The sequence below is a fragment of the Ambystoma mexicanum genome, chromosome 11, assembly GCF_040938575.1.
Source record: "Ambystoma mexicanum isolate Mex_15411 chromosome 11, UKY_AmexF1_1, whole genome shotgun sequence".
NCBI lineage: Eukaryota > Metazoa > Chordata > Amphibia > Caudata > Ambystomatidae > Ambystoma > Ambystoma mexicanum.
In genome coordinates this window covers 829,696,109-829,721,193 of record NC_090934.1, presented here as the reverse complement: position 1 = coordinate 829,721,193, position 25,085 = coordinate 829,696,109, and the positions used below count along the sequence as shown (strand labels likewise).

The window sequence follows — 25,085 nt, the reverse complement described above, 5'->3', positions numbered from 1 at the left end:
TATGTGTTAGGGAATTAATTGTGTATGTATGATGTTAAATTGTGTATGCTTTTCATGATAAACCTTAACGCAAGCAAGACAAAGTAAAACAGTTTTTTCTTTTGTCCCTCCGTCCCTCCTGAGCATATACCGCAGCTTTACTGGCTTTTGGGTGCAACAAGCTATTTTGGGCATCTTGCAAATTATGCTTTTTTTGGGTGTCATATGTTTCTTTTAGTTTTGTTCCGGTGACACTACTATGAGTGTTTGAAGTTTGTTAGATGCAGGCTGTGGATGCTTTCTTGTTTTTTGTGTGTTTTTTTTACATCCTTGCTTTCTGTAACTGTACATACATAACAATCATTGTGTTGCTTAAAAGGTAACTATCTCCAGTTTCCCTGATCTGGTTTCCTAAATGTTTTTTTGACAAGCCATAAATCTCAAAAATCAAACTCGACCATTCCAACACATGGTGGGCTAAAGGGTCATGATTCTGCAGGCATTTTAATGCAAAGACATTTTTAGCAGCCATTTTAGCCATGGAAACTTTGCTGTAGCTTCGGATTTGGCAAGAGCAGTTACATGCCAAATCCGGTGACCATTCATCGATGCGAACAAAAAGTGGAGAAGATTTTTTTTTTAATTGTTTCTAAGTAAAGTTGTTATGAAAAGTCCATGACCGTGATGCTATAGAGCCGAGAGACAGAGATGCTCTCTCTTGTTTTCTCTACCCCATGCCTTCTTATTTTGTATTAATGTCTTCTCCGTCTTTGTAATCCAGGGATGTTTTTCCTTGTATTTCTGTTGCCTAAGATTCGAGTAAAAACCTTGGTAGCCACTCCCAGATTTTGTGCATATTTTTTATTTCGTCCTGCTCCCCTTTCATGGACTGCAAAGTAACATCTGGATTTTGCTGTGTTGTGCCTTAGTTAAAGCTGCCCTCTGGCCAGGTATTCTTAAGGAAGTTGTCAGGTTGGCTAGTGATTATGAATTATTGGAGAAAGACTTTCCCAAAAATCCAAGAATGTATTAGTGTGAGCAGAGTACTGCAGAAATAGCAATGATGTATACATTAGAGAAGCAGTCTTGTGGGTGTAGATAAGGACAAAAAAGCTGGGCTTGTAGTTACAGCTGGTCTGTTGGGCGACTCCTTCAAACTTAGTTGGATTACAACAGTTCTCTATTCCTAAAAATCAATATTCTGTCGAAAATCACTGGCCCGACGGTAAGCCACAGATAAAGCCGTCAAAAATAGTAAAAATGGCATGCAAAAACATGAAGGAAGGTCCAGGGCATTGCGCCCTATTTCAATTTTAATTTATATTTATTCTCATTTTACAATTTTTTCAAAAAAGTGCCCTTGTTTAATTACACGTGTTTCGGCCACTGAAGGCCTTTTTCAAATTAGGGCTCATATGTTAAACTGAAAAGCATATGCATAACAATGTATTACATCATACATGTTCAAGTTGAAAATAAATTAAAAAGCATAATTACCCAGAGAGTAGTGGGAGGGAGGACATACAAACAAGGCGAGAGAGAAGAGACAAATGTTAAATTAGTAACGGTTATTACCTGTTTACTATGTACAGTGTATAAACCACGGCGATTACAGGCCAAAACGTACCCACAATGGGGCTCATTGACTTTTTATTCATGGAAAATATAATGGGTTAGATCCCATTGCTATCTGTTGTGTATCAAAAGAGAAGAAAAGTATAACGTTGTCTTTCAGTTCCAAGATTGAATATGTGCTGTGTATAGTACTACATTCTTATTGCAATTCCCGTTCGTTACATTATTAGCTTCTTTTCCAGGCCATTACATTTCAGAGTTTATATCCTATTCCTGACCAGATGAATCAATTATCAAATTGTCACTATGTAAGTCAATTGTAATAATACACTTTGCATATCCGTGTATGTTACATTATTATGCGTTTATCTTGTAATGTGCACTAGAGTGCATGCGTGGTATATTCCTTCATTACGACACTTAAAAGTTTACAGTCTGCCAGTTCTGCTATGTCTTATAGGATCAGCAAATTAATGTTACGAGGATGGTCCTCTTGTGAAGCGCTGATATATTTTACTTCTACCGGTTAGACTGCATTATTTAATGCGTTTCATGTGCCGTGCACTTTAGTCAGCATGCGGTATGTTACTCCATTAAAATAAGGTAAGGTAAGGTCAAAGAAACCACATTTACAGACAATGTCATCCTATTAATGACTAAAGGGCTCGTGCTGCAAGCTATAAGCATCACTTACTTGGCAGGTAGCGAAAATCACACGCGTCGGCTTCACTGTTCTAAGCCGTCGCCATCTTGGGACTATTTTATTAGTTCCCATGGCTACCCGACGCCGTGTCCGGCGCCTTGACCTGTTGCTTATCAACGTACACGTAAAGCTTCGAAACCAATGTGCTCGGGTGCCTCTATTCGCATTCACTCAGGTTGTGAGCGCCGGATGTGTTGCTTCGCCCTGTTGCTTGGCAACATGTACTTGAGGCTATTCATTCTATTAATTCGTTATCTGACCTTTGTGTCCCAACTTGTTGTTTCATTAATTATCGGTTTCACTATTTATTCAAAATCAGAGCTAAGCGCTATTTAGTTAGTTTGGACTGTGCCGTACATTCTTTCCTTAGACTTTTTGGTCTAACTATTTGTTTGCGATCAGAAATAAGCAGTATTCGGTTAATTCACGAAATGCCTTAAAGGGACATACTCACGGAAATAGTGCATATAGGTATTTAAAGCAGACAGATTAATTAATTGCTGTCTATTCTGGAGCAGAAGAAGGAATGAGTTGTCCGTCGGTCAGCATATTATTCATTGTTAGAGTACCCCTCTGTTAACTGCACATACAAGGGCAATAGCACAGCCACTATAAATAATGTGATAGTGCTAAACCCATATTAGGTGAAACAACATTCTTGTCAGTTCCATTAATCATAGCATGGTATGGGATGGAAGATGCATTTGCATAATCATAAGAAAGAAGCCATTTCAGTATCAAGATTTAAACCAAGCATAGTAGCATTGAAAAAACAAATAATTCTAGCTTCTGCTTGGCGCAATGCACTGACTCTATCACCTCCCCTCTTATTCATATTGACCTGCTTTAAGCCAATAAATTGTATATTAGACTTGTCATCTAATTGGTGGTTCTTCTGCCAGTGTACTGCCAGGGGTAGAGAGGTGTCTTGACTCCCAATTTTTGAAAATGGGTTCCCGGATTCTAATTCGCAGCTCTCTTATAGTGCTACCTATATACAATTTTTTACAAATGCATCTAACCGCATAAACCACATATTTTGATCTACAATTGATTGAGTGTTTAATCACAAACAATTTTCCATTATGACCCTCCACGCTTCTAATCTTGTCTCCAGCAAATTTGCACATTGTACAATATCCACATATCCTAAAGCCAGGCTCCATTTTAGTGAGCCAAGTAGTTTGATTATTTCTCTGTGACTCTGGTAGCAAGGATGGGCAAATCATTGATTTGAGAGTCTTAGCTTTCTTAAAAATAATAGTTGGGCTACTGTCAATAAATTTGTTCAGATGTTCATCTAGTTGTAACAGGTACCAATGTTTTTGTAACATTTTTCTGATCTGTTGATGATCTTTGTTGTATTGAGTTACAAACATGAGTTTCATCTGTTTATCTTCTGAGCGCTTTTTAGGGACCAGTGTGTCCTCTTGTCGTAAATTCTTTGTTTTCTCGAAAGCTTTTTGTAAACACTTGTTGGGGTAACCCCTTTGCTTAAATCGACTCCTCAGGAGTTGACATTCTTGTTTGAACATGTTATCATATTTGGAGTTGTGTCTTGCCCATGTGTATTCTCCTACGGGGATGTTGTGGATGGTAGAGCGTTGATGGCAACTTTGTGCATGTAAAATCGAGTTCACTTCTGTTGGTTTGCAAAATGTTCTTGTTTCCAAACAATCTTCCTTGACAGGGATATTAAGATGCAAAAAATGTATAGATGCAGCATTAGATTCTCCTGTGAATTCGATCTGAAATTGGTTGTGGTTCAGTTTCGTTGTAAATTCATGTAGTGCGGTTACAGATCCATCCCATTTTAGGAAAATATCATCAATGTAGCGAGTCCACAATTTGACATGATCTTGAAAAGCTACAATATGTTCCTCCAACATCTCCATGAAGATATTAGCTAATGCAGGGGCATATTTTGTCCCCATTGCCACTCCATTTTGCTGCTGAAATAAACAGTTATTGAAAGTAAATATATTGGAGTACAAAGTTATTTGTAACCTTTCTTTCAGCATTTCTATTTGGACATAATATGTTGCGGAATCATTTGTGAAGGTATAGTCAATAGAGGCTAATGCCCATTTATGTTGTATAGATGTATACAATGCTTTAACATCAAGTGTTGCCAGTACGTAGGTTTTTTTCCAGACAACTGATTGGAGTATCTGTATGAGGTTAGAAGAGTCCCGTAAGTAGGACTTGACTTGGGTCGCTCGTGGTTTCAAAATTTCGTCTAAGTATTCTGATAGGTTTTCTGAGATCCATCCAATACCGCTTAATATTGGGCGGCCCTTTGGTATGTCTTGGTAACTTTTATGGATCTTGGGTAAAAATTACATTATTGGAGTTACAGGATTGTGCATATTAAAATAGGAGCATTCTTCATCTGTTATGAGGCCCTTTCTATGCCAGCTCATTATTGCTTCTTCAATTTGTTTGAGAATTACCTGTCTGTCTGTTGTATTAAGTTGTCGATAACAACCTGGTAATGTCAGGTGATTCATAGCCATTTGTAAGTAATCTTCTCTGTTCATAATCACAATGTTTCCACCCTTATCGGCCTCTTTAATAACTATTGTTGTATCTTCAGATAAGGATTTAAGGGCTTGTCTTTCTCCCTTAGTGAGTTTGTCAGTCTTCTGTTGTATAAAAGCATAGTTCTTTTGTGCGGACTGTTCATGAAGATCATAGGTGACCACTTTGTAGAAAGTGTCAATCACACTATCTGATGATAATTGGGGATTGAATTTCGATTTTGTTCTTAATTCTTTGATACTCAAAAGGTCTGGTTTGATTCTTAATTCGTGGAATAAATTATGCATTTCAAAGTTTTCATCTTCCGTTAATGATCTTAAGGTGAAGATGTCCTCTATATCTTGTATTGTAAATGCAAATTTGCGTAACCTGAAGGTGCGGATGACGAACTCTAGTGACCAAGGAATTCTAAGTGTGAGAATTAAGAGATGGCTGGGAAAGAACTTTGTCAAGGTGGATGATAACCTTCATGTCAAAGCAGGAAGAAATAAAATTAAAATCCAAACGGAGCCCCAAGGAGGGAGGCAGACTGAAGGTCCACATAACAGATATTCCTTAGGCCAACTAAATCTCATGGCCTTTAGAGAAGTTAGGGGGAAGGGTAGTCACCCTTTGTTTATAAAGCAACATGCTTTTGATGGGGCTGTGACTTTGAAGAAAAAAAGCGTATTCGAGAATGTCAAAATGAAGACAATAAAGACACACTCACCATGAAAAGGCTAAAACGGCGCTATACAAACTGGATCAAAAGCCATAAGTGGGCGATGCACCAACAGGACGCTGAAACAATGTTAAATATAATATTGACTAAAAATACCTCAGAAATGTGGAGAGTGTTTAATAATATAAACGCCACTCAGGCATCACTGATTATGAACGCAGTGCCGGTAGAGGTCCGGATCAGGCATTTTAGCTCCCTGTTCTCTTCAGACAAGGAGGAGACAAGGGAGCAAGAAAGGATTAAGGGTGGTTGGTCATTCCCTACTGCTAAATAGGAAATTGTGAATCTTATTAAATGTGCAAGTAACTCAAGGGCAGCCAGCCTGGATGGGATCACAAATTGTATATTATAGAAAGACCCTGAAAAATGGTCTAATCTGATGTGTGACTAGTTTAGTGACATCAAAAGAACAAGGGTGATCCCGGACTCCTGGCATGTATCCACTGTCTTACCTATATTGAAGAAGGGCAATAGGTCTCACCCTGGTAACTGCAGGCCTATCGCCCTCTTAGATGTCATGGGGAAGTTATTTGGAGCATTAACACTGAAGGTCCTTACAGATTGGAGTCGGAAGACCAGCACGATCAATGGCAGGCAGGCTTCGTCAAGGGAATTGGGACCTCTTTAAATGTTTTCCTAATTAAATTACTGAAATCAAAAACGAAGCAAAAGGGTATGAGTAAAATGTCTAAATTGACCTCGCCGAGGCGTTTGACACCATTGAGAGACCAAAGCTTTGGTAGAAGTTAAAAAACTGGAAATGCCCAAGCTCTGACCTGATTGATATTGTATTCAAATACTGCACTACAGGTCAGATTGGACAAAAAAGGTAACCTGTCAGATGCTATAAAGACATCGAAAGGCCTAAAGCGGGGTTGTACATTAGCTCCAGCTATGTTTCACCTTTTTATCTCTGACATAGAAAGCGCGTTTAAGGAGGTCTGATGTTTCCCACCACGAATTGCAGGGGAGCCTGTGGTTTGCCTGCTTTATGCAGATGACTTGATCCTTCTTGATCAAACACAGGTCGGCTGCAAAGACAATTGAATGCGCTAAAGGAATATGTTGAAGCTAATGTCCTAAAAATCAATGTAACAAAATCAATAACCCTGACCCTAGCTGGCCGAACAGGACAAAGGACCTTAACTAAAACAGTGTGGTATTTAAAGGGAGAAAAGATCATTGAAGTATGGGCAATCAGCTACCTTGGAATGTGCATAAACAACAGCGCAGCTGATGCTCAATGAGAGGAAATCCTAAGAAGCAAGATCAGAAACTTGGCATCCCAGGACCTCATAATACAGGAAAAAAATTGTAAGTTTGCACTAATTGCGTTGATAGAATTTTACTGAATGAAAGTGGCGCCGATATTGACTTACGGGGCAGAGTCTTCGTTTTCACTTCCAGCATCGCTATGGCCCAAACTGGAGAGCTTATTTTGGAGAAAAGTTCTTGCCTTACCTCCTGGTTTGCCAATCCAGATAATTAGAGAAGAGCTGGGCCTAACATCTTTATGATATGATGGGTCATTTATAACACGCTTAATACCCAGAGGTTTCTAAGCGCAGACCCGGGGATCAAACCTGCAGTGCTCCATGTCGTCTTGCTTCCAAGGTGACTACGCTGCCCCTGAGCTATCCTCTCACGACATCACGGCATGGAAAACTCTATCGCTCTATTGTAAATGCCTCATAGGATCAGCGAACGGATTATTTAAAGTCCTAAACAACGCTTTACAAAAGAACTCTGACGTTTCCTTAGTGGTATAGAAAACAGCCTGCACTGCAATATTGCAGGATTTGAATAATTCGGAAGTCACCCTAAAGATGAACCCAGGAAAGGTTAAGCAAAAGCTATTTGATCAGGACTGGATAGATACACAGGAAAAGAGGAGAAAACTGAAACTACATGGACATGAGGGTCTGGAATGTAGACCAAGGGGAAAAGTACCAAGGTATTTGGAAAAATTCCCCAGCAGTAGACTCAGATGTCAATGTGATGCCAACTAGAGAAATTACAGAAGCAAGAAAAGACAACATTCTGAGGAACAATGAATGCCGACTGTGTAAAGGAAACAGAGAGACGCTACGTCATCTGTCTTTAATATGTCCGGCATTGTGTCTCCAAAGAACAAGATGGATAGGAAGATTCCTAACATAAACTGTCACATGGTCAGCGGGGGCGTGGTGGCACATCTTACTCCAAGGAGATCGTGTGTCTGTAACATTGGCGCTACTACAGTACCTGAAAGAAGTATTCTCCACGTTGGGAAAAGGGCTAGAACATTACATTGGAAAACAGGTCCTAAATACAAGTAACGTTCCCTTCTAAACAGTCTAAGGGAGGGGGTCGGACCCCCTGCTAAGATGTAAACATTATTTTTTTTTTGTTTTAGTGTTTTTGGTTCAATTTTCCGTGTGATTTATAGCTGTAAGGTTTGACTATTTTTTAAACCAAATGCTAATAAAAAATAAAATAAAAAAAAGATAGGTTGGTTATTTACCAACTAGTGCTAAGTCTACCTTTGCTACCTTTGGTGGCTTCATTCTGTCACATGGAGGATGTGCATGGCATTAAAGTTGCCCTTACAGAGTGGAGAGGAAAGCATGGGAGTACATTTGCCAAATACCTGCTAATTGTATGGAGGGCACCGGCTACATCTGCACTCCGGTGCAAACAGGTCACCTGCGTGTAGAAGTGCAAGGCAAAGGTCTAAATGCAGGCGTCATCACCTGCACCCCTTCGTGTTCCCAATTGAGTGCATCCCACCTGACATTTGACCACGGGAAGCACCGTATACAAAGGCTTCCTGGACATCTGCCTGATATAAGCTGCTGTAAAAAGCAGGCAGATTCCATAGGAATCCAAAGAAGGTTCACTCGTGTGAAAATGCAAAGGTTGCACATGCGTGTGCCAATAGGGGGTGGCCGAAACAGTTATTATGTGGCCCCTCTCCATGATACAAATTAATGAAAATGTGGAGAAGAGTACAAAACCTGCATACCATTTATACATGCGTTTGACTTCAATTCACATAGATCATGACCACTGTTGACTCTAGAAAGACTTTGCTTCTCACAGTGCACAAAATCACTTGAAGCTATGTTTTATAACAGTTTTTGGATGTGGGCATGAAAATATGAACAACTGTATGTGGTTATCACAGTAGGTACAGTATCTGTAGCAGTCATATGATATGATAGGATATTTATAATGTGCTTAATACCCAGAGGTTTATAAGTGCAGACCCGGGGATCGAACCTGTGTTGCTCTTTGTCATCTTGCTTCCAAGGCAAGCACGTTACCCCTGAGCTATCCTCCCAAGATCATAGCAACCAGGGTCAACGTGCTCGGCTTGGGATCAGGACAATGCGTGCGTGATGGGTTTGATCCACACCTTATGTGCTTAGAAGCCGGAGGACTCCGACAGGAAATGCTATTTAAATCTATAATAATAATATGAATAATAATTATAATAATAATATTAATAGCTGTGAACAAAAAGTGTCTAGTCTCCCTGCCCTCCACACTGACTCCTAGCAGCAAATATACATTCTAAATGTTTTGGACGCCCTTCTACCAAGGATTTTCTATGGTCAGACTGGGATAAAGCAGGGCTTGTGGCACTCACATTGGAGTCAACTCTGCGGCAACTCGCCCAGCCTCTCGAAAGTAGGCGCCAACATAAGCATATAAACCCTTGTAAGCGCTTAATCACTTTGAGTCTGCCTGGTACAAATGCTAAATACATTAAAAAATCTAATCAAATAATGTCTGACATAAGCTTTTTTTTTAGAAATACACTGAGGCTCAAGAACATGGCTTTGCATTTCATTTTCAAAAAGCTGCGTTTGTGTGGACTACGATTTAGCAAAAATATGAAACAAATCAAAATTGAACATGCATTAGAGGATAGTTAAGTCGACTACAGACCGCTGCACATTTAGTAATGCTTTGCATTCAGCAAAAAATATGATGTACTGTGTTTTTTTAAAAGAAAATAAAGAATTGTAATAACCATGTCAATTGTATTTCTTTTGCAGCCACCAGAGATGTTAAAACGGATGGTGGTTTACAATACATCCTTTAGGTCGAACAAAAAACAAGTAATGACTCCGGCTTTCTCTTTCCCTGTGTGCAGTGTTTTTCCTTGGGCTGTGAAATATTCTACTTTTCTTCCCTGTTTTTGCACTTGGCTACATAACTAAGTAGGGACAGGCATGCCTGTCCAGAGAGGATTCGCCCTAAAGACTCAGGGCTCCATTCAGCTGCAGATTCCGTGCCCATTATGGGGCACTTTACTGCATATGTAGGGCAGAGGAAGAGAGCACTCTGCTATTAACCTAGCTAGCGTGGTTCCCATGGCATTGTGTGCCTCTATCGTGGCATTGTATGTTTCTAATAAACTCGTGCGCATTAGAATAACATTGTGTATATATTAGTAATGCTCTTATGGTAAGCGTCTTGCAGACGCCATTTTATCACCGAGCTTCGTTTGGCCTTGCTTTTCACTTGAGACCTTGTCGGTGCACTTTCAACCGGGCCTGTTGTAAAACGAGAATTCGACAGTGAGAAAGAATCTAAACATCAGTCAGTTACAGGTGACACATTCCAACCGTTTGATGGGTTTATTTATTTGATTCCACTGTTATAGAATGGTCCAGAATGCTAGCGTGTCCACCACACAGCTTGTTTTTACACAGTGCTTTACATAATTCGTTTATAATGCCATGCGAGCTTAATCCCCGCTGTGATGTCATGTACGTGCACATGGGCTGAGTAACGTTTTGGGGCGACGCTGAGTGAAGGTGGGCAGCACTTCTCACACCTGCTCAATTGCAATGGGTTTGTTGCAATAAAACGGATCATCTTCATTCTGTATTATCGTACGGTTTCCATTGCATTTCAGGGATTTATTCAAGCTATATTTTGTCCCGGACCCGCTGGTAGTATCTGGAGCCACCGGTAGTATAGCTCAGTGGCAGCGCACTCGTCTTGTAAGCAGTGGTGGAAATGGAAAAAATGTGGTGGGGGATCCCACAAGTGCGGGTGGCGGAGGAGTTGGGGGAAGAGGGGGCGTGGTCTAGAGGGGGTGGGGTTGGTAGTGGCCATCCGATCAGATAAATACCTTTAAAAAAAAAGTGCCCACAAAGGCAACATTGCCTTTTACCACCGGCCAGGGCTTTAAGTGGGATGGGGCCGGGGCTCCGAAATTTCAATCTGAGGCGGGGCCCTGTGGGGCCCACTAATCTCCCCTGCCAGCCCCGGCCACTACAAGAAAAGGATTTTTTTCCAAAGCCTGAAGCTCTCGCTCGTGTGCGAAAGCTTCAGGCTCCAGAAAAAAATGCTTTTCAGCCATAATGGTGGCGCCGCACCTGCGAGGCATACCTTTAAGCAGGAGATGCCCGTGGGCCAGTGCCACCATTGTGGAGAGAAACGTGAGGCCGCTGGAAGCTGAGGCCGTTTTCCTGAAGACTGAAACTCCGTGAGTTTCAGTCTTCAGGAAAACGGCCTCAGCTTCCAGCAGCCTCACCCCTTCAGCCTTAATGGCGACGCTGCCCCCCCCCCCAGCTGCCGAGGTGAAGCGCCACCATTAAGGCCGAATAGGCAAGGGGCTGTCCCCTGCCAGGCAACCCAATAGAAAATAAATGCAGAGATCAACACCCTCTCCCCTGGGGAGAGGGTGTTGATCACTACAAAAGGCTTCCTGGCAGGGGTGCCAGTAGCCCATTGAGCCGGGGCTCTTCAGGGGGGCGTGGCCTAATGGGCCAGCAGGACGCCTGCAGTTAGGCCAGGCCCCCTTGATGAGCCCTGGCTCATTTTGTTGTGCCAAAAAAAAAAACGCCCGCGAGGGCAGCATTGCCTTTTACGCGGCTCTGGCGTGTAAAGCACAATGCTCGCTACATGTACAACTGATTCCTTTCAGTTGTACATGTAGTGAGCATTGTGCATTACACATCAGTGCCAAAGCCGTGGTAAACGGCAATGCTGCCGTCGCGGATGCTTTTTTTTTTTCTTCTTTCTTTTTTCCAGCGCGGTTCATGGGCTTGGGCGGCTGACTCTGGCCGGATCCCGAGATCCGGCTACACATCTGGTGCCGGATCTCGGATCTGCCGAGAGCCGGCCCAATGACCAGCACTGCTTGTAAGCAAAACAATGTATAGCAACACAGGTTCCAATCCCGGGTCCACGCTGAGAAACCTCTTTGACATTAAGTGCATTATATTTAAAATGATTAACAAGACTCTGTCCATTATCCACGTTGCAAAAATAACACAAAATGTGTGTGTCCTAACCCACAAGCCCCTGCACATAGACAATCGTCCGGTATACCCCAGTTTAGTAACTTGCCTTTGGCTGTGTCCACTGTCCACATTGCAAAAATTGGCCACAACTTCAGCCATGGCAATGGGCAGCGGTCCAGGCCTACAGCTGAGGCCCACATCCATGTCACAATTGATATGATATATGGCATTTATAACGCGCCTATACACAAGTGTTTCAAGGCGCGACGAGGCAAGGAAGGGGAAACAGAGGGAAGACAGAGACAGCGATCCTACTAGGCCAGGTGACATTGAGATCGTGCAAGTATATGGGAGGGGGAAGGGGAAAAGAGCAGGGAGAGGGGGCAGTGCAGTATATAGGATAACAGTGAAATAAATAAAATTAATAGTAAATAAAAGTGCAGTGGCAAGTGCAAGGATAAATGTAGACATATGTCAAGTGCTAAAATGGGCTGTAGGGATACAGAAAACAGTCCCTGAGTGCAAGGGTTGCCAGGGGGGCAGTGCAGGTGTGCAACTGGCGGGGAGGGGACCTGGGCCCGAGATCAGAGGGTAGCCAGGTAACCAGAGCAGTTTCAGATTTAGCCAGCAGTTCAGCACGGCAAAGGAGGAGAGTAAGCAGAAGCAAAGAGGAAGGTCTTGAGGTGTTTCCGGAACCAGAGATGGTTCTCCTCAAATTTCAGAGCGGCAGGGAGTCTGTTCCAGAGGGAGGCCCCCACAGAAGAAAGAGATCTACCACCAACTCGCTGCTTGGAGAAGCGGCTAACCCTGAGGGAGTTAGAGGCGGATGAGCGAAGAGCTCGAGAAGGAAGATATTTAGGAAGAGAAAGTTGAAGGTATTGAGGCCCCAGACCCAAGAAGGCCTTGTGGACAATGTAGAGGGTTTTGAACTTAATCCTCACCGCTACTGGGAGCCAGTGCAGGGATTTCAGTCCTGGAGAGATACGATACCTGCGCTTGAGGCCAAGGACAAGTCTCGCAGTCCTGTTTTGGATGAGTTGCAGAGAGTAGAGGCAGGCAGATTTAGAAAGAGGCTGTTGCTGTAGTCCAGCCTAGAGAGAACCAGAGCTCTGGAGACAGTGAGCTTCTGGGGGAAGGAGACAGGATTGGATAATTAAATGATCCAATACCATCGGCCATGTCCTCTGTAATAATGTTCGTGGTTACTTGCATGTTTAAGCATACATTTTGAAAATACTTATTTGGGAACCTCCCATACTTCCTGCACACATTTCTGGCAATATCACTGAGACATTACCACAAATTAACACGATTTTACTGCACAAACAGCTCTTATCGGTGGGAAAGAAAGATGGCAGGTTGCCATGTGAATGGGAAATTGCTTGTCAGTGAGAAAGCCTTCCCATCCCACTGCAGCTCTTCATGTGCCCCCCTCTCCTCTCTAGGCCAGCTCTTGTGTAAACCCTCCCAGAACCCCTTTCACATGCCAGTTTGCAAAAGAGCTTGTCTTGTGACATTTCCACTTGATTCTGTCAGAGAAATCCTGCATGTTTTCCCTGGTAAGATGAAAACAGTCTGGGAACAAAGGTATCCACAGCCCATCTCTAACTCTCCAACTACACATGTGGTCCTCTTTTCTACTCCTCACCCCTACCCTCATATGAAACCACCCCTTCAACTTCTCCAAATATACTTTTCTGCACTTTTGTTTTGTGGTTGAACGTGGCGACATGGGAGATGTACAAATGTTTTTGGGACTGGGAGCACCCCCTTCTCCATCAACTTTTTTCAAACCTACTGCATGGTTTTACCCCAAACCAACCAAAGCACCATCTGCAGCGCTTTGAGCCCAAGTAGGTTCTTATTTGGTGTAAATCTGTCCAGCTGTTTTTGTGCTACTTCCATTTGATGGAAGTACCGTTTCCTATATTAGAAAATGAATTTGAGTAGGCCGAAAACAGCGTTGTTTTGTTTTCTTACTAACATTTGAACTATTCAACACATTATTCCACTTGGTTGGAGCCCGTGGCAGGCATTTGTTTGAGAAATCCATAGAGCGATTCAGGGAGTCAAATGTTACTAGCAACAGAATTTTAGGAAAAGTCAATGGAAATAGGTTTTATCTTAACAATTGGGCATTTATTGATAGTTAAGAGGACACCTGTTTTCATAGACTTTTCCCACGATTCCAGTGGGGCCTTTTTTGCAGACCCCTGTCTGGCCCCTCTGCAGCCACACCGATCCCTTCCAGGCGGGATTGAGATGCAGGGAAGGCCCTGTTGGGCAACACGTCAACAAAGACCCCTTTAAAAATGGCCTTCGTGTGGAGGGTGGCCAGCTCAGCTGACGAGCACTCACCTTCAAGTTCTGACTGACTGCATGCTTCTGAAAGGCAGCATCCTCAAGGGAGCCGACAGCATCCTCAAGGGAGCCGATTGACTGCCTGCTCCTGAAAGGCAGCATCCTCAAGGGAGCCGACAGGGGATGCCGACACCCTTAAAGGCTGCCCTTTGAGGACTCTGTTCCCCAGCACTCTATCCTCTCACCTTGGATCTTTAAAATCTATTTTGCTCCTCTTGTTCACCTGATTTCTACCTTCTCCCTGCACTTCCAGTGTTATGCAGATGACACAGAATTCTTATTCAAACTCCCTACTGCCTCTATTTCTACTTCCTCTGTCATTCCTGATTGCCTTTCCACTATACAATCTTGTTGCACCTCTAATGATCTCTATCTCAATGCCAGCAAGACTGAGATCCTTCCCATCGTGACTCCTGTTCCCTGTTTCCTCCCTTCACTCTGGCCACCCTCTATGGACTCTGCCCCACCCCCTCTCCTTAGAAATATCTGTGACTCACCCAGGCCTGTGTTTGCTCTTACATATTGGTTGAAGCCCTGTATTGTGTGCCAGCAGTACAGTGTTCATGCCTTCACATGCGGGCATTTTCCTTGTAGCTTGATTGTATTGCCAATACTAAGGGCCAGATTCATAGAAAACGTGCATAAATCCTGCAAAGTCCCCGTGCCGAAAAGGACTTTGCGCATCCCTACATGCAAAAGTTTGAATGCGTGCTCCGCGTATTCATGGAATTCCGACCGGAAATTAACCCTATGGGCAAGTAGTAGCCGGAATGCCCACAACACGCCCCCATGCAAAGCAAATCCAGGCACATATACCAACCTTTGCGCTGTCCTCGTCCGTGAAGTCATGCACCCCGGCAACACTGCGTGGTGTCTCCCTGCAACCAAGGCAGCACCCCGGCTACACTGCATAGGGTCCCGTGTACCCCATAACTGCACCCCGATAATATGCATTGCATGACTTGTAACTCAAGTCGGCCCCCAGTAAATCTGCATCTAAACCCCAGTAAACTATGGCTGCACCCCGCTATTCTGCATACGTGCACCCCTAACTTCATTCGGCAACCCAACTGCATGCACACTCCCCTAAATTCCCGATCAGACCTTATCTTTGCGCATTGATTCCTATGTGATTTGACCTTTGCACATGCCTTCATGTGGCGGTGCGATCACAAGATTTGCTTGCAGGTTTCCCTGACGTGATTTTGTGCGGTCAGATCCTTGCATACGCTTGGTTTTGTGGAATTGCTGGGAGTGAGATTTCCTCACACAGCCCGCCCCTCGACACGCCCAAGTCATTTCTCGTTCTTCCTCATCCTTCGTGGGGAATGAAGAATATGCATGTTCTACCCCCTATTCATTTCCTGGAACTATAGTTGGAAATGTGTTAAAAGTTTGTAAATTATTTTTTTTTTAAATCACAATAAAAAAAAATTATGATAATAATTTCCTTTGAAGGCGCATCCCACACTCGCATAAAGTGCTTGAATGCATTCAGAGACGTAACAGACCAGCGCAAAGTCCCCGCAAGGTCCCAAAAAGGCCTGAAAAGTCGATTGATGAATCTGCAAAGGGCGTTTGCATGCAGAATGGTGTGCAAAGTCACTATTTAGCACGCAGAATATTCCATACATCAGGGCCTAAGTGTTTTCAAACAGCTATCCATAGCAATATTACAGAAACTTTACATCAGTGCGAGTGCATTTTGCATGATACTAGTTGTGATAGTGCACATAACATATGCTTTCAATGCATTTTTGCACCTGAGAAAAATATGCTCCAATACTGATATTGCTCCAAAGTAGCACTTTGGCAATCTTTGCCACGCTCTAAAAGTGCATTGAAAGAATACCTTTTTGCACTAAGAAAGTTTTCTTCTAACAGCATGCAAAATTGCACTTGCGCCCGATCAATGTTTTTAGTAATCTGTCCCCTGATGCACACTATTAAAACACAGAAATTTCATTTAGGTGTATTGCTATTAAATGAAACATTAGAAATGGGTATTCTGATGTACTCACTGATAATAATGAATGCATTACAAACTAACATTCTCTGTACAACCATATATTGAAATCTGCTTGTCCAGTCGGATCATGTTTTTCCACATTTACACGATTCTTTTAAGTACAAATATTAAACCTCTGTAAAATCTTGATTATCCCATCACACGTAATAATGTAAATGATGTCTTGAGCGCTGGGCTTTATGCACCTTCTCCAGCTGGTACCCAAAAGGTCTGGTGCATTGAAAAGGTAGATTCTTTTCAGGGAGTCCACCGTAGACCCGTCCCTTATATGGACTCCCCTGATGGATGTTGCCGAGGTTCTCATGCTGGGTCCCTACACCATGAAACGCAAGCCCAGAAAGAATGCCCACGTGCTCGTTCATTCCTTCGGTGAGGCGCAATGAGCCTTGTCCCGCTTCCATCTTATCATGAAGCTCTTGAGAAGCATCCATAAGCACCTGTGCAATGTAGGATGCATAGACGGGTCATCTGATGGATCTATTGGATCCACCATACTTGTTTTTTAGGGCTGCTGCCACCTTTCACTCTCTTTGGTCTCATTCCACTGCTTCTTCTCGTGCCTTGGATGGGCACCCCATGAGACAGGGAAGGCAATGAGTCCAAATGTCAGCAGCTTCTCATCTTCAGGCGTGAACAGGTATAGTTGGAGTTGCTTTAGGTAGACAAAGAACATCTTTCCAGTATTTGCCCTCTAACTTTAACCAAAAATGTTCAGGTTCAGACATTATTGGTTTAGTATCAGTTTCATATAGTTCCTGGGCAGCTGCTTTTTGAATATAAAATGTAATAAAAGTAAAACAAGAGAACTTCCCATATCTAGCATGCAGGATTCTAGCCTGTGAGGTTGCAACACCCATTTTTGAAACTATGGAGGCCAAATAAGGGGCATCAGAAAGCTGATTGTTTATATTTACTCCTAAATAAATGTACTGATGTGCCGCTTCTAGCGGTGATGCAGAAAGCAACCAAGTTGGATTGATTTTTTTTCTTGCCTCTACTGCCTGGGCAGACCATGACTTTGCTCTTGTCTAAGTTGATGTCTAATAGGTTTTGTATCGCACAACTTCCCAGGGCATCCAGCATTCGCTGGAGGCCCTTCAGCATCTTAGACATCAGGACCAAGTCGTCCGCATAAAATAGACGTGGGACTAAGTGAGGGCCCAACATTGGTGCGTCTGTATAGCACAGGTATAGTTTAGTCAAGAAAAGGGCAATGGAAATATGTTCTGCGACCTTCCATTCCGTTGTGACCTTTTTACTGACATCAGGTATTTAAAGTGGAGCTTTCAGGGCCGACTCGACAAAGTGTCAGATGGCGCGATCTACCGAAGGACACATCCCATGCACTGCAGTGTCTGCCTTTTTGACTGGTTCCCTGTACAGCACTTGCACTTAGCTTCCCCTTCTGTCCCCTCTTCTCAAGAGGTTAGGGAGGAGGCTGGAGAAGCAGCGGACCTTGCGGAGGGCAGGTCTCTATGGTGTTGTCTTCTGCTACTGAACTGGTGCGTTGGCGCATTTTCTTCCTAACAAGTCTCCTTCATTTGGTGGTTTATCATTTTTGCTGATTCAGAACCAGTTCCTTTTCCTTTAAAATCTTTTTTGGGTTAAGACGATTCTGAAATCTTAGAGGGAAAGGCAATCTCCCTGTGTGGCTGTGTGGGTGATTCGCCTTAATTGCTCCCTTTCTTAGAGCAGCAAGCAGTATGCACGGATTCACTAAGTAATTCTGACAGTTTAGCGGATACTCTCTCTAGTGCAATGATTATATACACTGTTGCATTCATTGTATACTTGTTCACTCCAGCACCCTCTAGTGGCGGCCTGGATCATTTGGAGCATGTCTGATGCCCACTAACACACACCAAGCCATACTCTCCCCTTCCACAGTGCGCCTAGCATATTGCATATTGTGGTCCTTCGGATCTGACCTCACAGGCTGTCGTTGGAGTTAGGGAGGGTTTGCGGTGCAGCTCCGTGCTGCTACTTGTCATGGCTCAGGTTGGTGTCGTAGGCCATACACTCAGCCTCCTTCCCAGATATCCACTGCAGCCACACTGCCTGAGCTGCAGGAGAGCCAAACAGATGTGAGACACCCTTCGTGAAAATATGAATCTTCCCATACAGCTGTGACTGCCGGCAGGGATGGGCACCTATGGGAAGACTGGCAGTGTTCTGGGGAATTCCCAATATACTACCCCAGGGATGAATCATGTAGCTGGTGGCAACCCCTGCCATCAGATTTTCCCAATCCCTCTTAAAGAGCTTATCAAAAGTGACCTTGTCACACGTGAAAGAGCCAGTTTAATGGATTACAGCTGCACACCAAACAGTAGGCAGCATGCCTGAGAGACCGAACCTCTCAGGCATGTGGAAAACCATTTAGAAACATAGCTCCTGACTTGCAGGGCCATTTGCAATGGTAGATGATGCATGCATGCAATTAGTAGGAATGGTCTGCAAAGTGCCTTTGGAAATCATGCAAGAGGTTCTCTGATATCTTCCATGTAGCTGTTCCATTATGCAGCCAGGGTTCATTTTAAAGGTTTTACCACTGTGGTAATGGAAGAAGCCCTCCTTCAAGATCTTTAGACACACATTATAATAATCTCTGACAATGCCGTATGTAGGCATTGTTATCATGTCTCCTGGTACGAAATTGACCAGAGATTGCCATCATATCCTAAAGAAGGACCATAGTTTATCAGATAGTGACATAATATGTTCTGGTACTCGCATGTCAGGTGCTTCTATTGTATATAATAAAATGCTGTCAAAGGACCCAGATGTCATACCATGTCAAGGTTTTTGTTTGGAAAATCCCAAGGACACACACCATGTGCAAGCATTGCCATCACAACCCAAGTATTTGCACTAGTACCATCCATTTTCCAGGTGGTGCAATTATTTTCAAGGATATATGTAGTTAGAAGAGCAGTGTCAAATTCTTCTATGACTATTCATAATATCAATGCCAGATTGTATTGTGCCACAGTATACCCACATTCAATATCCATAGTTATCACAGTAAGACCATTTAACATGATTGCCTGAAAGCATTGTACACCCAGATTTCCACATGTCCACTTTCCACTTCAAAGACAGATTCCATTGTGCATAGTGTATGTGGTGCTAGGGACACATTTGCCTGATGGGCATGCAGTGCTGTTGGGGTGTACTGCTGGGGCAGTGTAGGTGTGTGTGTGTGTGTGTACACACTGCTGATGATGACGTGTCTTTGTGTATGTGTAGAGATGAGATTAGGACACTGTTTGTGTGGTTGTGTGTGCGTGCAGGATTAGGATGGTGTAAACGAAGAGCTCATTGCTGGGGTCAGTGTGTTTGTGCAGTGCTGACACGTGATATATCTGCATTGCTGCAGGTGGAGTGCGGGTGTCGTGCTATTGGTGTGTGGATTGCTGGAGGCAGTCTTTGTTTTTTATTTGTGTGTATGAATACGGCAACTTTATTTTACGTGAGAATAAATAAAAAATAATATTGATTTCAACAAAACCAACAATATATTGTGTAAGATGCTTCATGATGCAGACGCCCCCATCATTGTCTCAGGCTGTGAAAGACATCATTCTTACTTTCCTACTCTACTTGCTATAGCCAAGGAGCACCTGTTGGGTACGTATTCCGCCTCAGATGCATCTTGCTTCACTACAGTAGTTGTTGTATCCGGCAACATTAAAAGGGAGTACATCTCCAGAGTAGATAATGAAAAATACAGAAGTGACTTGGCAAGCAGTAAAGACAACACACCAGTGCATCCTGAACCTCCAACGGACACCCAACGGCTGTCCTACCCTGACCACTCATTTACAACTCTTGTGCATTACTCACTGAACATTTCACATGTACAATGCAACAATTGTCACAAGCCATTGTTCACTCTGGAGCAACCATGGCAGCAAAAGCAATGCGTTCAGCAAGAGATTTCCTGTATCTGGCTGTTGGCGTGGAGTGAGTGTAACTGTTTGTTTTTCAGTTCATGTGATCCTGCTATCAAAGCTGGCCATTTAGTAGAATTCGCTCGAGGGTCTGATCCATGCCACATCACGGTCAGCTCCAAGGGCAAGAAGAACGCGAGGTGCCTGTGTGGCCCTCTATTGGCTGCTATTTTTTGGTTATTAATGATAGGTAGCAATTAGGGTGAAGGTTGGCTGCATGGGTATGATCAAGGGAATGCTTGTTTGAGGATGCATGTTACTGTTGAGGATTTCAGCGAATTCTGTCATTTCTGAAAGTATCTGTGAAGGACTAGTTCAATTATATTTTAGATAGCCGCAGTATCTTGTAAATCTTTGAATCTTCGGATGCACACCTCTTTCATTTTAGGATTTGCGCTTCAGGTTTTGCTTGCTGGCGCTTGTTTGGAATGCCAGGATGGGTCCGATCCCACTGGGTATATCGGGCTGGCGGATGCATGTTGGCGATCATACAGATACTATGGCAGAAGGCAGGGAAGGTCCCTGAGTCCATTGACTGCACTTAGACAAAAGCCTGACGGAGGGAAATCACTGCCCACTGACATGCACAATGTACTGTCCCTGGTGTGATCAGGGTAGCGTGGGCAGCCATTGCAGGAGCACATCCAAAAGCAAGTAGCTTTCTGGTCCACGGGTTCCAGAAAATGATGCACAATTTTCTCAATGGTATTTGAGGGAGGCCAGTTTTTAAGTATTACATATTGAGATAAAATGCTAGTTTGGAAGAACCTATTTTGAGATTAGCAGAGATTTTGCAATGGTTGAAATGGAGAGTGTTTACCATTGAGTTCACTAAATACACATTTAGGATAGAATAATTGAATTATTGCAGGCATGTTATTCTTTGGAAAGGGGAACTGGCAGAAGACCACGAGGGTGATGAAGGAAACACCTGTGTTGGTTAACAAGCATGAGCGTCTGTTCTTCCTGAGTTTGGCTGAGCTCCACGTCAAATGCGTAAGTGGCTTCACAGATGCCGCTTACTCAGAGAAGGTCATGATGAAATCAAAGTGGAATGAAGAGTGTGGTCTACATTTTGGCAAAACAAAATGAAGGATTTATGAAGCACAGCATTTTGGTGGCATGATACTAGACCAATCTCTGACGTCCTTTGACGACAGTGGTTAATGATTTGGGGCAGTACTGTCCTACATGGAGAAATGGTCCCTTTGGATGCTCCAGTTCACGATCCGACACAGAGTTCAGATGGTGAGTTATCTATCACAAGGCTTGGTCTGCTACTGGGGCATATGATACCGTAGGGAATCTTAAGGGTATGCATTTTATTATAGGGACAGATCACAAACTGCTGACAGAGGGCTATACCTCTAGGGATATGTTTAGAACAAATCCAAGGATTTCAAGGGTGGGGCTCTTATTCAAAGAATAAGACATTATATTAACATTGTTTATTTGCTGGGTGACATGATTATGATGGGTGGCTGAAAATGGCATCATATTGGAGGAGGGGAGTATGTTGGATATGAATAGTACCTGTGAAAGGGGAACGGTCCTGTGGTACGTAAGTGCATAGAGGAAGCTGATTAATCTTTCTAAGAAGGATTGACATCAGTTGAGTTTGGTGTATTAGATGTATGTACGTATCTATGCAATGGGTTTCATAGAGCTCAAGACGTACTAGGAAGCAGCGGAGTGCTCTGTTCAATAAGAGACTACAGCGGTAGAATACAGTAACCAGCAATACAGAATAGTAAGGGCCCAGTTAGGAAGCTGCACAGAGGGTTACAGGCTTCTGAGACAAGTTAAGAGCGGAACGGCTGGGGAGGTGCTTCAGGTTCCCGGAGGTTCTGCAGATTACATTCTCATGAGCTGTTCAACGAAAAGATGCATTTTAAGCCCACTATTTAAATTATTGTAATAACTGATGAGCGTTTTCCACCTTAGAGGTTTTGGACAGATGACTTTGTGGCACCCCATTTTGGACGAAGGGGGCTTAATAAAGGCAGACAAAGGAAGGAAAAAGGGGTAATTCACAGTTCCTGGAGAATTCAGGCAAATAAAAGAGAAAGGGCAGAGGCGTAGGGGAACATAAATAACTTAAGGATGACCTAGCTACTTAAAAAAATAGAAGTACGAGGGAAAACTACAGCAATGCCAGCACTAATATGAACAGGTTTGTTTGTTTGTTTGTTTATTTATTTATTTATTTATTTATAAAGCACTCCCAAGCCTAAGGTATCTGGGCGTATTGAAAGAATATACAATTTCTTAGTTACATTACATGAAAACAAATTTCAAAGTTACATAGAAGAAAAGGTTACATAGAACGGACAAGGTGAGGTAATACTTTTGTACAACATAAGAAAATGAATATACACAATATTTTATTTACAATTAGGCAAGGAGCAGCATAGGTGTTATTTACAAAGTGCAGGTTCCAGGTGGCTAAGGATCTGGTGAGTCGTTAGAGGTGAGTCACTGTTTAGTATTTTTTCTGATGTTGTAGAAGGATAGGTCAACTCTAAAGGCCGTAGGTAGGGAATTCCAGAGTTGGGAAGCCAAGACAGGAAAACTGCTGCTGCCTGCTTTCTTTAATTTGAACCTGGGGACTGTTAGGCGGAAGGAATTAGCTGTCCTAGTAGGTTGCGTGGAGTTATTTTTGATGAATTTTTCCTTGAGGTATTGCAGGGCTGAGTTATTGAGACATTTGTAGTCAAGGAGACTGTTTTGAATTGTATTCTGTCCTTGATGGAGAGACAGTTATGACTCTGTCTAATCTCAGAGATATGACGTCTTCTAGGTATGCTTAAGGCTGTTCTTAGTGCATTGTTCTGCAGTATTTGGAGTTCATTGACAATGTATTTTCTGGCACCTCGGTACAATGCATTGCAATAATCGAGTTTTGAAAGTATTCGATCCCTAGCCAGCGTGATGCAGCGTCCTGTGGAAAGGAAGTGTTTGCAGGCATGGATCAGCTTAGAAGTGTAGGCTCTCACTGATGTGGTAGCACTAACTTTATTTCCCAAGCTCAAGGCAGAATCTAGGTAGAACCCCAAAGTTTTTACCTCCTTTGCCACATTGATGTCATTGCCGTTGATGTTGAAAGAGATGTAATGATTGCCAAGTTTCTTCAGAGGGGCTGGTGTGCCTAGCAGCAGCATCTCATTCTTCTCATCATTCAGGCACAAGCCATGTGAGGCCATCCAAGCCTGAATGATGAGGTAGAGTTTGTTAACCAGTGCCAGATCTGTGTCATAGTCGCCTGTGAGAGGTATGAGGATCTGGGTGTCATCTGCATAGTTAGTGTAGGTGACACCCAGATGGTCCAAGTCATCAAACAATGGTTTAGTAAACACATTACACATCGTGGGCGATAGACAAGATCCTTGTGGGACTCCAAAAGTTATAGGGATGGGACCAGCAGCTGCCGATGGTGAGAAAACCCACATGGATCTGTTATTCAGGACCAATTGGCTCCATGTTGTGGCTTCTGTAGAGAAGTGGGCCGCTGTTGATAAATGTTTACATAGGACCTTATGATCAACCAGATAAAAAGCGGCTGACAAATCTAATAAAAGTAAAAGGGCAGGTTTCCCTTAGTCTTTAAGGTCATCAATCTGGTTCTTCAGGTCAATCAGTGCTGTTTCTGTGTCGTGTTGAGGTCTGAAGCCAGATTGTTGAAATCCTAGTAGGTTGTTGGTCTCTAGATACGACTGTATCTGGTTGTAGGCTGCTTTATCAATAATCTTCAATAGAATGGGGACTGTTGTGATCGGTCTATAGTTTGTTGGGATACTCGGGTCAAGGGATGGTTTCTAGTGGGAGTACCCACACATTCTTTCGGTTACTGGGGACGGTGCATGTGCGGAATGATTAATTGATTAGAGTGGTGGTGAAGGGAGCTAGTTCACTGGCCGCTTCTTTGATTGTAGATGCCGGCAGATATCTCCCTGGCATCTGGAAGGTTTGAGTGAGGCTATAATCTTGTCCACTTCTAGGTTAGACACTTGGGTAAATTTGAATCGCTGTAGAGGTTTAGTGGGGTTAGGACGGGATATCGAAGAGTTTGCTTGAGTTGGAAGGTTACTTTTTAGTAGCTATTTTGTTTTGTAGAAAGGAGATCTTGTTAGCTAATGCATCTTGTATCTTAGTGCACCAAGTTTTGTCCTTCTTGCAATTATCTGATAGGGGAGGAGGAGATTACAGTTCTCTTAACATAATCACCTTAAGAGCTGTACAACAGATGGTAAGATCAGGAGAAATTAACAAGTAAATGAAAAAAAGGAAAATATACTAGCAGGCTATAAGTGCAACCAGCACACAGAGTAGCAAAGCAGGGGTTTCTCCAAAGAGAAAAGAAGTGGGTGCTAAACGCAGCTTGTTAGGCCGGATGTGCACTCAGTGGGTGGGTGGCCATATGGGGCCCTGTCAGGGTTAGCTGATTAGCTGCAGCACATATAGTTGGTTTGGTATGGCCCACCTGAAAACTCGGGAATTCAGGGCTTGGGATATACCTGTCTGTAGAAGTAGATTTTTGGAAATCCTCAGCATTTCAGATGATTATCCTCAGTCTTCACATTGGTCATGAAAGTCACAGGGCATAAGTGGGTTGAGGTTCCAGGAATCAGATTGGGGGTCATTTTGGAACACCTTCTTTATCGTTGGCCATGCTCAACTGCCAACATATGTGAATACATGTGCACTGATTCCTCTTCAAGAAAAGTCTTCAAAGAACTATTGGGAAGTTTGGGAATAGACATGTAAGTACAATTTAGTGTAGAGGGTGACAGTGGGCCTCATTACGACCCTGGCGGTAAGTTACCGCCAGGGCCGTGACTTTACCGCCATGGTGCTAACTACGTTAACGCCATGGCGGTAAGGGGATTTACCGCCCCATTCCGACCTTGGCGGGGCGGTAAATCCCCAATCCCCATTTACCCTTCCCCATTCCCATTTTTGCCCCATAGGGCATAATGGG

The 25,085-nt window shown here is 43.2% G+C and overlaps 1 protein-coding gene across 2 annotated transcripts in view; it reads left to right on the top strand.

Moving 5' to 3' along the window:
• USH1C (USH1 protein network component harmonin) overlaps window positions 1–25,085 on the top strand; it is an 844,250-nt gene that overhangs the window by 710,978 nt on the left and 108,187 nt on the right. The window contains exon 21 of one of the 2 annotated variants that reach the window (XM_069623779.1): window positions 9,563–9,625. The exons of the other annotated variant lie outside the window; for it this stretch is intronic. Coding sequence (XP_069479880.1) covers window positions 9,563–9,625 — 63 coding nt within the window. The remainder of the gene's footprint in view (window positions 1–9,562; window positions 9,626–25,085) is intronic. 2 annotated transcript variants of the gene reach the window in all.